This window comes from Lygodium microphyllum, chromosome 15 (assembly GCF_053477565.2).
Source record: "Lygodium microphyllum isolate KBCC chromosome 15, Lygodium_microphyllum_v1.1.10, whole genome shotgun sequence".
In the NCBI taxonomy this organism is placed as follows: domain Eukaryota; kingdom Viridiplantae; phylum Streptophyta; class Polypodiopsida; order Schizaeales; family Lygodiaceae; genus Lygodium; species Lygodium microphyllum.
The window spans coordinates 141194041-141208320 of NC_141149.1; the positions used below are offsets into that span (position 1 = coordinate 141194041).

The 14280-nt window shown below is 38.6% G+C and overlaps 1 protein-coding gene across 2 annotated transcripts; it reads right to left on the bottom strand.

The window, feature by feature from the left end:
* Nucleotides 1-10918: 10918 nt before the first annotated feature.
* On the bottom strand, nt 10919-13575 carry LOC148025148 (peroxygenase-like). 2 transcript variants are annotated; one of them, XM_087693814.1, is made up of 6 exons: nt 13283-13575; nt 12669-12818; nt 12301-12386; nt 12061-12155; nt 11789-11914; nt 10919-11418 (listed from the first exon to the last, which is right to left on the bottom strand). In XM_087693814.1, the coding sequence occupies exons 1-6, from the start codon at nt 13437-13439 to the stop codon at nt 11262-11264; spliced, it is 771 nt and encodes a 256-aa protein (XP_087549940.1). In that variant the 5' UTR covers nt 13440-13575; the 3' UTR covers nt 10919-11261. The 2 variants fall into 2 exon arrangements, with proteins under 2 accessions (XP_087549940.1, XP_087549942.1); XM_087693816.1 differs by lacking the exon at nt 13283-13575 and adding an exon at nt 13043-13137.
* Nucleotides 13576-14280: the final 705 nt, after the last annotated feature.

Consider the following 14280-nt stretch of genomic DNA (forward strand, 5'->3'; position numbering starts at 1 on the left):
GTCCTCCCTGACTATGCATGGTCACTCACCTACTTGTACATTCATAAGCACATGCATATAGGTAGACATTCATGCATAGTAGAAATATTAATTAACCACTTGCACACCTGTAGTTACATTTAGGCCATTTGGAGACATAATGATTAGGCACTTGTGCACAACACCCCTCCACACAGGTATGCTTCCTTAGCATTAGTTACATTTAGGTCACTTGTAGACACAATATTTAGACACTTTTCCACAACATCCCTCCACATAGGTTGGCTTCCTTAGTATTAATTCACACTAGGTCCACCATTCACACACCCTAATTTAGGCACTTATCAATATAGTAGGGTTGCATGTGGACATAAAGGGAATTCGACCACAAAAGGGATGCAAGTATATTTGGCATGTGTAGTAAGCACATCCAAAACTAGGCATTGAATAAAATAGGGCACTAAGAAGGCACCTACCCACTTAGATATCCCCTATGCATTGGAAAAAATACACTAGGGTTCACATATATAGGCATCCAATAGTGTGCACATTAGAAGAGCACTCATACTCAAGAATTCACAATAAGCACATATGTATACTAAGATATTATTAGTCAAGCACACTCACATTAGTGCACACATGTAGGCTTGTTCCTCTTTAGCATATTAGATAAGATGCATCATCTAGGGTAATTGAGTTATGTGTGTGTGATTAGTGATTCACTTATGCTAGGAAGTTGAGTCACTAGGCACAAAGTACTTAGGCACCACAATGCATAGTAGAGTGTAGGCATGTATGTTTCTAAGCATCTCACGTAGGCTTAGATTAGTGTATCCTCCTTCAAGAAGCTAAGACCAATAAGATAATTAGGGGCTTATGTGATGGAATCCTAGACCATTCAATTAGGAACCTACACCTTGACCTTCCTATCATAGCACACCACCCTAGGAGTCCCCCCTTAACCTTGCATATGCACACCCTTAGGGTTTATTCTAGGAAAGTTTTGACTTGGAACATCTAAGCACTCTACCGTACCCATACTTCCTATTGGGCAAGTCACTATGTAGATGTCACAAGACCCTTAAAAACCCTACACATGTATACCATTAGGTCCTTTTCCAACCACATCAACCTTCGGATGTACATATCAAACCTAGGTTAATCACTCACAATGCATTCAAGCACACACTACATCAAGTAAACTTAGGCACAAAATTTCACCTCATTAGGTGTACATAATAACCTAAGGCTCTTCTTTAGGAGACAAAAAAATATAGATCATCATCACATCACCCTAAGTAGGGCACCACCACACTTAAATCCACTCACTCGTCAATGCACACTACACCTTAGGGCTAGTTGTAATACATCCAAATAGGGTACCTTAGTAACCATATACCTTAAGTTTAGGTCTTAGGGTTTTCCCATAGGCCTGCCCTTAGGGCTAAGACAAAATCAACCACTCACTTGTTATAGAGATTTAAGCAAGTAATTCCAATAATGTATAATGCTAATTTAAGTAAGTAATTATATGCACACACTTACATTATACATTCTTATAGTTTCAATTACTTGTTATAGAGACAATCATAAATCCATGGACTTGAATAAGAACCTATGGCTAGAGCATGAGAGGAGTCAAGACCAATCAAAATTAGCAAGTAATTGAAACTGTAAGAAAAGGTCATCTTACATTCACTAAAAGCTTGTTTGAGCATCATAGAGAAGCTCCTAGAGCTCAAACTAATCCTTCAAGAATCCCTAGGCCTCCAAGGCATCCCCCTAGTGCTACTCTAGTACATTATACTGAAGAATCTATGAAAGATAAGGAGTACACTAGCCCCTTTGTCTAGCATGATGATAAAGTTAACCTATCCTCACAGGCTATTTTCAAATACCTATGATGATATTGGCATGTGGGAGGAGGCAAGGAATAATTCAACCTTGAGAGACCATAGCTTATTGGAGTTGAAAACAACCAAGTTATATATATTCACAATGTCCTCAAAAGCAAGAACTAATCAAAGAAAACAAGTGTAGACAACCAAGTTATATATCTTCACAATGTCCTCAAAAGCAAGAACCAATCAAAGATAGTGAGACTTGCTAATGATTATTGAGTGTGGAATCACTCATATTATCTTGATTTCCCTAAGTGAAAATCTAGCACTAGCAAAGAAATCGTACCCTTAGTACCTCTAAGTCTCTTTGAGGACAAAGACACAATCCCAATTCTAGTCAATGCCATTACAGGGGCACAGAGTAAGAAAGAAAGATTTAGCATTGCTAGATAAACAATTACTAATGAATTGACAAAAGAAAAAAAAGTACCAAGAATAGAAGGAAGAATTTTAATATCAAATCAAAGAGTGAAGGATTGACTATAATTCAAGGGGTCACGATTGCTTCTACTATAGAGAGTGCCATGACAATAACCAAAGTATAAAGACTGCTACAACCAAGGTAGGAGACTATCCTGACCTAGAACAACAACTAGCTTTATTTGATAAATTGAAACATTTGGCTAAGATGGTGCAAGAAGAGTTACCCATATATCAGGTAGTGGAGGACTAGTACTCCTAACTTGTCTAGCATATCACATATGTCCATCCCCATTGGTCCCCAAATATTTGAAAGCCTACCACCGAGTTAGCACGTGGGACATCAAGAGGGAGCCATACACTCACCAAGACATAATATAGGGCATAGGCATTTCCAACCTAGCATCATTATAGCCCTAGCCTCCCTTAGGAACCTTATTGAGGGAAAGTCCAATGATTTGGCAAGCCTTTAAGAACTAGGTGGATAGAGTTAATGTAGTTGAATCAACCACTCTAAAGCCACAACAACATATGGCATCCATCCTATCCACCACTCCAACTCTAGGAGCCCTAAGTGTAAATATATTTTGGAAAGGAGTAGAGCATCATGCGATCCTTCTTGTGGAAACCTAAGGACACTCTATAACACAAGGAATCATTGGCATAGGAGCATGAATGAGCATTGTTAACCAAGAAGTTCTTCATGCTTGGGAAAACCCTCCCATTGAGAAAGTTCACTTTAATTTGAGTGTCCTTAACGTATTCACAATCTACCCATTGGGAGCATGTAAAGATTAACCGATCGCATTATTGTGGAATTAAGTTTGATTAACTTATTGTGATGAAAGGACTTGATTATAATCCATTTCTCAAACATCACTATATGCAAAATGTGCAACTAATTGAAGACTGGGCCAATAGTCTAGTCTTCATAGGCAAGAGGATGCTAGATCTGATGAAATTGAAATGGATAGCTAGAAAACCCCTTTAGTCAACCTATATGCAATTTCTAGCAAGTTACACGAAGATACTAACTATCTTGCACATAAAAACCACTAAATAGATACATACCTTGTCAAGAGGCTGAGCAAGAATAGATACATACCTTGTCAAGAGGATGAACAAGATTAGATATGCATTCTTGCCATATTGGCATCTGATTCACCATTTACATGGAGCAATGAGAGTATTCAGAAGCCTTTATGTGCATGAGCAAAAAGGAGCACAAGAAACCACCGTGCATATGAATGAACTATAATTAGAAACCATCTTGGCACCAATGTTCATGATAAATCAGGACTCAACAATACTAACTCACACTACATGATACATCACCCCTACAAACAAATGTAAGCTTTGAAAAAACTTAGCCAATGGCCACCCTATGTTTGAGGTAAGCCCAAAGATAATCTACTTAGTTTTTAGGAGTTTCTTGCCAATCCCAATCAATAATCGATTGAACTCCATCAAGTCTTATTTTGATATGACAATGATCTCTTCATTTTCCTAATGCATGTGGAAGTATAGACAAGGGTGTTGAAAGTGAATTAGAAGAATACATACAAATGGAAAATGATGGCGTGACAAAGAATAAAAAATGAATCCATCAACTATGACACCAATGGAAAAATGATAGAGTCAATCTCGATTGAGCATAAACCCTCCCACGAAGGAAGTTTGACCACCATAGATAGTAAAGTCAAAGTTAAAATAGTTAGAGTACTTAGAAGTTCTTGATTATGAGCAAATAAGATATCAACTCACAAACTTGTTCCCCACCTCTTAGTATTGATGACTAAAGAGAGAGAGGAATCAACCTTTGATGCTCCACTCACAATAAAAGGATCAGCTTCAAAGTCTAATGAAAGCATAGATACTGATTACGAGATTCCACGTCCAACAAAATCTCAAAAACGTGGACTACACTCCTAGTTTATTTATGAAAAGGAAGCATCTCAAGAATACTTGAATGGACCTAGACTTTGAAACCAGAATTGAAAAGAAATCACAATATCTCCCTAGGCAATTCAAGATGTTCAAAAAAGGAGATTGAGTCATAACAATTCCTGTAGTGAAGAGACAAGGGAAATTTAGTCAGCACATTGAGGGATCTACAAAGGTGAAAGAGGTGAACCTTGCATAGCAAGGGGAACCCCCTTAACCTATCTACATTCAAAAAATCTCAACAAGAAGGAAAAAGAATAGCTCATTGGCTTGCACAAAACCTCAATGAGGAGGACAAAGAATAGCTCACAGAAGGCACCACCGAGGAGGCCCATGTCATTGGCATGGATAGAAGAATAGAGCAAGTTCTTAAAGATCTTGTGAAATTGAGAGAGAGAGAGAGAGAGAGAGAGAGAGAGAGAGAGAGAGAGAGAGAGAGAGAGAGATTACTACATGGGATTCGGAGAGATAGACACAGAGAGAGATAGATAGAGAGGGGAGAGAGATTACTACATGGGACTGGGAGAGATAGACACAGAGAGAGATAGATAGAGAGGAGAGAGAGAGAGAGAGAGAGAGAGAGAGACATGTACTTGAGGTACTTAACATGGGGAGAGAAACATGGGTGGGGATGATGGTGCTAAAAGTGATGGAGGTGGTGGCAGTAGAGGTGGTAGTGTGACAGTGGTGGTGGAGGTGACAAATAGAGGTGGAGGTGGTGGTGGTGGTGGTGGGGCAATAGTGGTGCTTGATATATGCTCAACAGAAGAGGAGGAATAAGTGGGCTATGTGGAACAAGAAATGGAGGTTGCCCAAAGAAGCTCGGTAAAAAAGCTCATTTCTCACACGCACTCTAGGTCTAGGAGTTTGTGTTCATGCCATTTTAGCCAATGGAATATCTTGACCCATAGAACTGTGACTATCAATTTAAAAAAGCCTAAGAAAGATCAAGAAGATGAGCAGACCCATCGGGAAAAAAAACAAGAGGGAGGAGTAGAAAAGCCCATCCTCAAGGCAAAAAAGGCATAAGGAGGAGGAGAAAATCCCATCTTCAAGTGGAGAACAAGGTAGCAAGAGGAACGAAAAAAGAGTGAGGGAAGGGAATAACAAATCAAGAGAGGATGAGCCAAAAAGAAAACACAAAATATGCATGAACAAAACATGAGCAAGCAACAATGAATGACATAGCAATAGATACATCCAAAAAGGAAATACTAGAAAACAAAATGTGCAAAATGGACGCAAACTTGGCATAGAGAATGGAAGAAGAAGTGGGTCGATGAGATGAAAGTTCAAAGGAAAAAGAGAGGATGGTAGTAGAATCGTCTTTTGGCGGATCTTAGGGTGAATTGCACCAATTAGTGGTGACAATATGACAAATGCAAATTTAGATAACTACAATATGAGTAGAAAAAAATTTAGGGGGTCATAGTTATATCCCAAGGGGACCAGCAAACGATCCCAAGAGTCAACTAACTCTCCCTTGCAGTAAGAATTCAATCCACCCTAGAACTCTTATGGAAAGAACTTGGAAGATATAAGGTGTAACATGTCATGGGGATACACAATATCACAAACAAAAAATGGATGTGGAGAAGGATGCACACCAAGAGTTCCTATGGCTATCTACATAGCAACTCCAAGACCTTCAAGCCCAAATGGAAGAATGCAACCTAGGAATGAGATCCAAAGTGCAAAAATTAAAAGAATTGCAAAAAATATATAAGAAAGCTAAAGCCCAAATCGTATAACTCATAGTCCAGTTGGAACAAGAAAGAGCTAAGACAACTCTCCTAACAAGGAAACTCCAAGAAAACTAGTAAGTCCATGGATAATTGAAAGTAGCCCATATAGGTTCGCAACACACTATCCAAATAAGCTTCATGGGAGTTATCAGCCAAGTGGAAGGAGAAGCAAAGAGAGCTTATGAAGAAATACTACTAAAAGTGGCTAATGACTTGGCAACAATAGTGCATAGAGAAAGCCGGTTCAAAGCACACATATATATGCAGACATGGAATTTCATTGCAACAAAAGCTCTATCAAAAGGCCATCCTTACAACCTCTAGTCATGTTGCATTAGAAAATCAAGATCATGGCAAAGAAAATCTCTTAGCCCTTGAGCCAACAAAGATGTGTTAATATATCACTTATGTGGCATTGGCTATGGTGAACAAGGATCGGAGGTAGTGGGACATGGGCGACCAGAACCTCTTGAACAAGTGTAATCTACATCAAAGGCAATGGAGCCATGAGAGATCATAGTACTACCTATCAACTATTCAGTCCTATAGAGTTTCATGAGCTCAAAGAAGGTGCAAGAGAGATGCCTCAAGTCTCTCAAAAGGCAATAATGATGGTGCCAAAGGTCCAAGAATGCTACATGAGAATGCTCCAGGCATTGTGGGCCCCTACATAGAAGGTTCTTGATTTTGGGCCCTACACAGAAGGTCAAGAGGGTGATCAAGAGGGTGTCAACTTTTATTAGTTAATAGGGGGCTGTTGGGACTACCAAAACTTGTCAGGGTTTGAAGATTTCAACTTGGCCATGAGAATACTAAGAGAGGAGGCCATTTAGGCACTGCTTTTGATTTTGACATCTATCGAAAAGACATTCCAAGCATCTTTATCCTTGAATATAGTGCAAACACTTATCAGGTTAGGGAAAACCATAGCTAGAAGATGGAGCAACCAATAGAATGAAGATGTGTTGAAGAAAGCTTGCCAACTTTGGAAGGATGCGACTAGGAGAGAACACCAGATAGACCCCAAGATGCATGAAAGTGCTAGCTAGAGTTGTGATATAATGACTTAGAGGAAAGAGCTTGTTTGGTTTTCCTTCTACTGCTCATAGACATGAGAATAGGCTAATGTACTCTACTCTCTATATCCTAGGAGGCACATGGATCACAATAAGCAACATCATGGTAGATACAACTTCCCAAAGATCCCTAATGTAAACACACCATTGAATGCTAGACTTTACTTATTAGAGCCAAGGGATCTTAGGATGTCCTTTAACAAGTTTCTCAAGAACTTTACAAATTACCCAAATCCCTCTTTTATCACAACTTGCAATTATCTTTGCCTTTTAGTGAAGCTATTATAGCAAGTTACTACAATAAATGACGATGGTCTACCACCTCTATTACAGCAAGTTACTACAACAAATGACGATGGTCTACCACCTCTTTTTTTTTTACATACATGCTAGAATATACAAAGTTGCCATGATTTTGCTCTACCTCTGTGTAATACTTTTGCCATCCTACTAAAAAGCACTATTGGAAGACATGGTGGAAAACCGCTTTGCTCACTACACACATCCATTCTACACTGGGTCATCCATCTAACTACAAGAATCGGTAAAAAAATACCTACTCAATAAATGAGTATTAGCCCATATCCTACAACCATTTCCCAATAATGAATACAATTTTTTTTAAAAGAGAAGGAAAGAATAAAAGAAAGCAAATGCTCTGCCCTAGCTAGACACACACACACATCCACTATACCTAGGGTTCCTCAAGCTAGACATATCCAATGGCTTTGGTTGGACAACTTCGTTCCTAACCTCCTATCCCACTTCCCCTCCCCCCCAACCCCCCATAGCATTGTCTCAAGGCACATCAATATGGGCAAGACAATCGGCACTTGCTTGAGACAACCTATCACCCTAGGAATTGCACCAGATGATAAAACATTCCACCAACTAGGTCCTCAAGAGTGAGACAACACTCCAAGTTTGCTTAGGATTTGACCCATCTTCTAGTTGCATTTGACCTTGGACAAGCACTTTACACTGCATAGTAAGATAGGTAGTCACACCCCTCATGAGTGCACATTGATTACACACATGCTAAAGATAGTGAAGATAATCCAATGATGTCAATAATGGCCATGTATCCTCCATTGCTCCTATCTTTCAGCCCTTCTACAATGACAATATACTTGTGAAGTCACCATTTGCGTCTTCAAGCCATCACCTACTAAAACAATGAAGACAATTCTATCATTTTCATCAAAGATAACTACCATTCCTCCAACAAGGCCACTTTACCATGACTGTCCCAACATGAAGCACCTATCCTTGGTGTTTGTGGAAGCCTGATTGAATGATGTTTTAATTTTTGAGCTTCATTAGGATTATTTTTTGGACACTTGTATTTCTCAAAAGGGTATCATGTTTGTAATTATTTTCTTTTCTTTTGAGAATCACCTATATATTGTAACATATTTCAAAGTTGGATTAGTAGAACTGCAACTAATTTGAAGGTTCTGCCACATGAAACTTCTACTCACTTTAGTTGAAAGAAGTCCAATTAACCTAAGATGTATGCTTAAATCAAAAGAAGAATGCTCAAAGGCCAAAAACATGAGTAGAATGCTTAACTAATGGAGGGAACCATAAACCCAAAATCCCATCTATAAAAACTAAAAAGTAAATAAAGGGGCTCATTGTTATGTGTGCACTTGAATGTGCAAAGTTCAAGGACCTTGTTCTCTTGCTTCTACCCTATCCACTTATGCTTCTTTTGAGCGAGAGAGAGAGAGAGAGAGAGAGAGAGAGAGAGAGAGAGAGAGAGAGAGAGAGAGAGAGAGAGAGAGAGAGAGAGAGTGAGTGTGTGTGTGTGTGTGTGTGTGTGTGTGTTTTTTTTTCTTTTTTTTGGGGGGGGGGGGGGGGAGGAACTATTGTGAGTAGCTCTTCTCCACTTCTTGTTTCTTCTTCCTTTTCCTCTCTTCATCTACCTCTTTGTGGAGCCTTCTTAGATTAGATTTGGACTGATGGAGTAGATGATTCAAATCTAGGAGCACTACTTGGATCTCACTTGGATTGTGGAGCCATTTTCAAGCTCATGGAGCATCGACTACAATATGACAGGCAAGTAGGTGAGCTCACAACACCTCAATCTAGTATTGCAAACAATAAGAGTTGCATCCAAAGTCCCATTATTGTGGGTAAAAGCTAATTTTTCAATATTAAGGGCCCTATAACTTCCTTTGGGCCAAGTTTACCTATTCTATTGCTATCCTCTTTGGGTTTCCCCTACTTTTGGTCATTGTATATTGGAATATTTTGAGGATTAAATTACTTTGTCATTGTATTTTGGTATATTTTGAGGATTAAATCTTGAGTAAGATTTGTAATGACTTTCTTTTTTCTTTTTCCCCTACTTATCATCATATTTTGGTAGATTTTGAGGATGTAGTAATCTTTGGAACAAGATCTCGAATGAATTGATTTCTAGGGGATTGAGGCCTTCTAGTGAATCAATTTCTAGAGGAATGGAGCCTTAGACCTTAAGAATCTCAAGTACACAAAAGAAGAACTATTGTATGAAAGGATCCACAACACCTTGGCTCATTAGCTCTAAATGTTTTATATGCTACATTCCCAACCTAACTAGATGCCTTAGTGCGAATTGGGCCTTATGTAGGAGCAAGTCCACACCCTTCAATGGATAATTGGTTTCTTAGCTATAAAAGAAGTTCTCACTTTCATACTTCCAAGTAATCTTGCTTTTTGTGAAAACTCGCGCTCCATAGTTGTTTGTTGTGCGAATTGGGCCTTATGTAGGAGCAAGCCCACACCCTTCAATGGATAATTGGTTTCTTAGCTATAAAAGAAGTTCTCTCACTTTCATACTTCTAACTAATCTTGCTTTTTGTGAAAATTCACGCTCCATAGTGGTTTGTTGAAATTTTGTAATAGTGCATATCCCTTCATTCATTTGTTTGAATAAAGATTGTTTTGATACATTGATGATATGGTTAGTTTCCTTGGATAATTCACTTGGTACTACTGGGAACTTCTGATCTTTTTTCATACTAACCAAGACACTAGTTTTGTTACTAGGGTAGAATGTGCAAAGTAGATGATGAAAGATTCGTTCTTATCTAAATATTTGATTGCAAATGTCCATAATATTTTATTGCAAATGTCCATGAGGGTTTCCTATGAAGAGCATAATGTATGTAAAATTAGAAGAGAATATTTCTTAATAGAGCTACAAGCTTAGAGCATTACAAGGTTGGAGTAGAGAGGGTACCCTTTGCATTGAGTTGAAGAGGTCAAGGATAGTTGGAACAATGAAGGGAATTTCCAACCCCCTCTGTTTTGCCATCTCACCACCATTATCTATGAAACTTAGATATGCTACCATATAGAAAAAGTTTTATCATTTGTAAAAGCATAGCACTGCCAAATTGGTACAATTATTTGGACAATCTTTGTGAAAGTATCTCAAAACTTCTATTGTATATAAAAACATCCATTTCCCTAAAAAAAGATTTGAATTTGGTACTTACATGCACAGTTAATACCTACATCCTTTTGGACCAGTATATATACTCAACCAAAAACAGTGACAATCCTTAGAGCAAGCATATACAATAGGTTTGAAAGTAGGATACAAAAGAGATTTTATACTACATTTGGAGATGGGATACAAATGAGCTTTTGCAAGATCCATCAACGTGGCACTTTAGGCTTCAATTTCTAAAGCTAGAATATACAATAGCTATTTGTAGGATATGGACAAACACAATAGTTTTTTGCAATACAAATTAGAATGGTACTTCATGCTTGAAATTATTAGATCTTCCATCTCTAAAAACTCACATATTTAATCCATGACCATAAGTTTTAAGGTTCAAGACTAGCATACACTTCTAATATCTAGTACTCTTTTTGAAGCTAGTATATACAACTGATCAACATCAATCATGCTCAAGGAGATGATATACAAAAGGCTTTTGGAAAAAACAACCTAAGAGCTAGTCTGTACAAGAGTTTCTTGTGAGACCAATTGGGACAGCACTCCGTTCTAAAGAATTTAGAGCTAGTATATACAATATCCCTATGCAAGTTTACTCAAGATGACACTTTTTACTTCAAAGTCCTACATTTTTAGCTTTAGAAAATTCTTTACTTTCAAATTTGAGAAGAGTATACCCTACTTGATTGAAGTAACATTCAAAGTAACAGCCTTGCTAAGTTCAAGTGTCATGGTCAATCTAATAAAATTTGGACATACTTGTTGCAGACGACTTCTTTTCAAGATAATAAAATATACTACCATCATAGATGCCCCTAATTGCTTCTTTAGGGACAAGCCCCTTCACATCTTTTATCACCCAATATGTAACTCCCCACTCTAGCTTTGAAGCAATCCTGCCATAGACCACACATCATTTGCCAATATTAGCCAATGTGTCACATGCTCAAATGATTCATTGATAATTGATTACAACTCTTAAATATTTAATTTACAAGTACATCATATTTAAGTTATAATGATTGATTTATCTTTTATTCATTAACATACATCCTATTGATTTACTTTTTATTCATTAATGTACTAAACACACTCTTTTTTTTTTACTAATGTACAACCATATTGTATATTCCAGTGATGAGGATATGCTAAATAATCTCCTTCTTATAGAAAGATGGAACTTCCAAACTTGCAACTTCCATGATATGTTGAGGATAAGATGCAAGAAAGTTCTTTCCATTTGATTGATAGGCTAGACATTATTACCATCCAAAAAAGTCGAGGGCATCTCTAATGGCCTCAGTCATTTCCAACATCTCCCAAAATGTTAGTTTGTCAGGATAGGTTCTAGCAAACTTCATAAAAATCTCCTCAAACCTCCAAGGGACAAATCTGAAAAAAAATTTAAGGGAAAGAAAGCAAAATCATTAAATTTCCTACAATGCATCAAGCCTCCATCCATCTATTAATCTAATCATACTAATTCCATAATACAAGCTCATTTTTCTCCATGGGGATCTTGAAATAATAGGGCTCACCTGCCCTCATTGTCATAAACTCCTGTATCACTTCCATGTATAGCTCTATGCATGTTCTTTATATATATGCTGAAGAAAGGAGATGGTATCCAACTCTGCAAACAACAATGCAAATAATTGCATCCGTAGCTTGTATAGTGATCAATGCAAAGCTTATGCCATGAATTTTATATACATGCTTTTGCTCTATCAACATGAATACACTACGTATATGTATTTTAGCATTATTGGTGAAAATACCTCTTGTGTGGGATAACTCATTGTTCCGTTGATAAAAAGCATCGCCAGGAATGATATAATCGAGCCAAAACCGATATCTCTAAAGCCTGGGACGATTAATCATGTTGATCATACGCATTTAGTAATTCACTCACATGATCACGAGTACTAAGCTTTCTAGCCACAGAACTCGATGACTGCAAAGATGGACTACGATGATCATGCCGCCACGAAACCAAACTATACGAAAAAATGAGCATTGAAATTGTTTGATACGAAGTGCAAAAATATGGTGATTGCGAGGATACAAAGCATTGCAACCAATAACTATACGCGAAAATGTATGTTCAAAAAGGGTTGCATTAGAGAATTCGTCAGTGTTATGAGACCTGCAAAAGTCTCCCATGGATAGATGATGCCATCGTTGTTGCGATCGAAGAACTCCACATGCTGTTGAAGGACTGTGTAATTGCGATGGTCACGCCCCAAAGTCCCATATGGGTGCTCATTGTCAGGTGCCACCAGAGCCCTGGGCAGGTCTGCCATATATTGATGATCAGTGTGTAACGCACGATTAGTGTTACACCATTGATGAACAGAAACCAAAACCAACACAGAAACAGTAACATTAAGGGAACATCGTTATTATCATGTTCTTTAGGGTTGTTAAAACAAGCATGCATGTGTCTTATCAATATTGCCAGATTCTATTATGATTAGAATCAAAATACAGTTGGCATTAATCTGATTCGGAAGTAGCTACATGACGGGTGTGAAAGGCAGCCTTGGCTTGTCATAAAATAATGTCTGCTGGAGTTTTAAGAAAGGACGATCAGGATCAGTACTTATAATATCGATCTGCATGCAGCACACAAAATAAGCATCGGGGCGAAAATGTTCTGATATTATGGATATAATATTAACGACCTGCGCCCAGAATATATGTGAGAGAGAGAGAGAGAGAGAGAGAGAGAGAGAGAGAGAGAGAGAGGATTGGTAGTACAGGGCTTAGGCACTTTGAGGAGGTGGTGTTCCACGATCCTCCACCTGAGGGTGGCGGGGCATCGATCTGTCATGGTCTTGAGATGATCGGCAATATCTGCATCGACGCCAGCTCCACCGGCGCTGCTAGCAGCGGCTGTAGGACCCGGCTGCGCCATCTCTTTCTCTCTCTCGCGCGCGCGCGCGGTTAGTCTAGTCTCGCTCTTCTGATTGTGTGTTGGGTATCACGAAATGACAAATTAAAGACCAGTTGTTCTCTTGTTTCGGGGGAAGGCTTCTCAGGAAACATCCAGATCCATCCGCGACGTGGCATTCCAAAACAGGTTCAGCCTCCCGTTAAACTCCTCCTACCACGCAACGCTCGCTCAACGGTTGGTGCAGTCGAGCACTGTGGAAAATCTAGTCAAGTGGAGGTATTCAAAATTAGCCAGTAACTGCAATAATATAAGCAAACAAAAGGAACGCAAAAGCTTTGTGAGACCAAGCACAGCGCTGCATTAGTTTTCAAGTAATTAAACCTCATTCGTAATATTAAATCCCATTACCTCCCATTTTGTGGGGGGTTCACATATTGTCCTTCCCATACATGCTTGCTCAAACTATACTAAGCATGCTGTTTGAGGAGGATCCATAAATGGAGGACCACACGCTCAATAATGGCAAGGAATGCAACATGAACAACAATGCCTACTCGACCAATCCTAGGAGGAAGAAGAGCAAATACAAGAGCCAATTAGGAAAGTGACGGCACGTCAAAGCCAATGGTTCTAGATGCTCACGAGATGTCAAACAATTTGCTTCACTTTAACTCTCAGGTTTCTTTGGTTTTTGTTTCGAGGAGAACTCCTAAATCCATGGAGGTTGCTTCGTGGGTTTAATACCATGCTTAAAAATAAAGGTCTAGTTGACAAGCAAATCTACCACGGTGGCCGAGGATTTTACAAGGTCGTCCTCAACACTAGGAGGCAACTTAGTTTATGTCATGCAATGGCAACTAGT

What these genes read in the sequence shown, in the direction of transcription:
- LOC148025148 (XM_087693814.1), bottom strand. Translation starts at nt 13,439, where the DNA reads ATGGCGCAGCCGGGTCCTACAGCCGCTGCTAGCAGCGCCGGTGGAGCT. An exon ending in TCCATGGGAGACTTTTGCAG is followed by an intron (nt 12,387 to 12,668) that starts GTCTCATAACAC and finishes TAATCGTCCCAG; the next exon opens with GCTTTAGAGATATCGGTTTT. An exon ending in TGAGTTATCCCACACAAGAG is followed by an intron (nt 12,156 to 12,300) that starts GTATTTTCACCA and finishes TGTTGTTTGCAG; the next exon opens with AGTTGGATACCATCTCCTTT.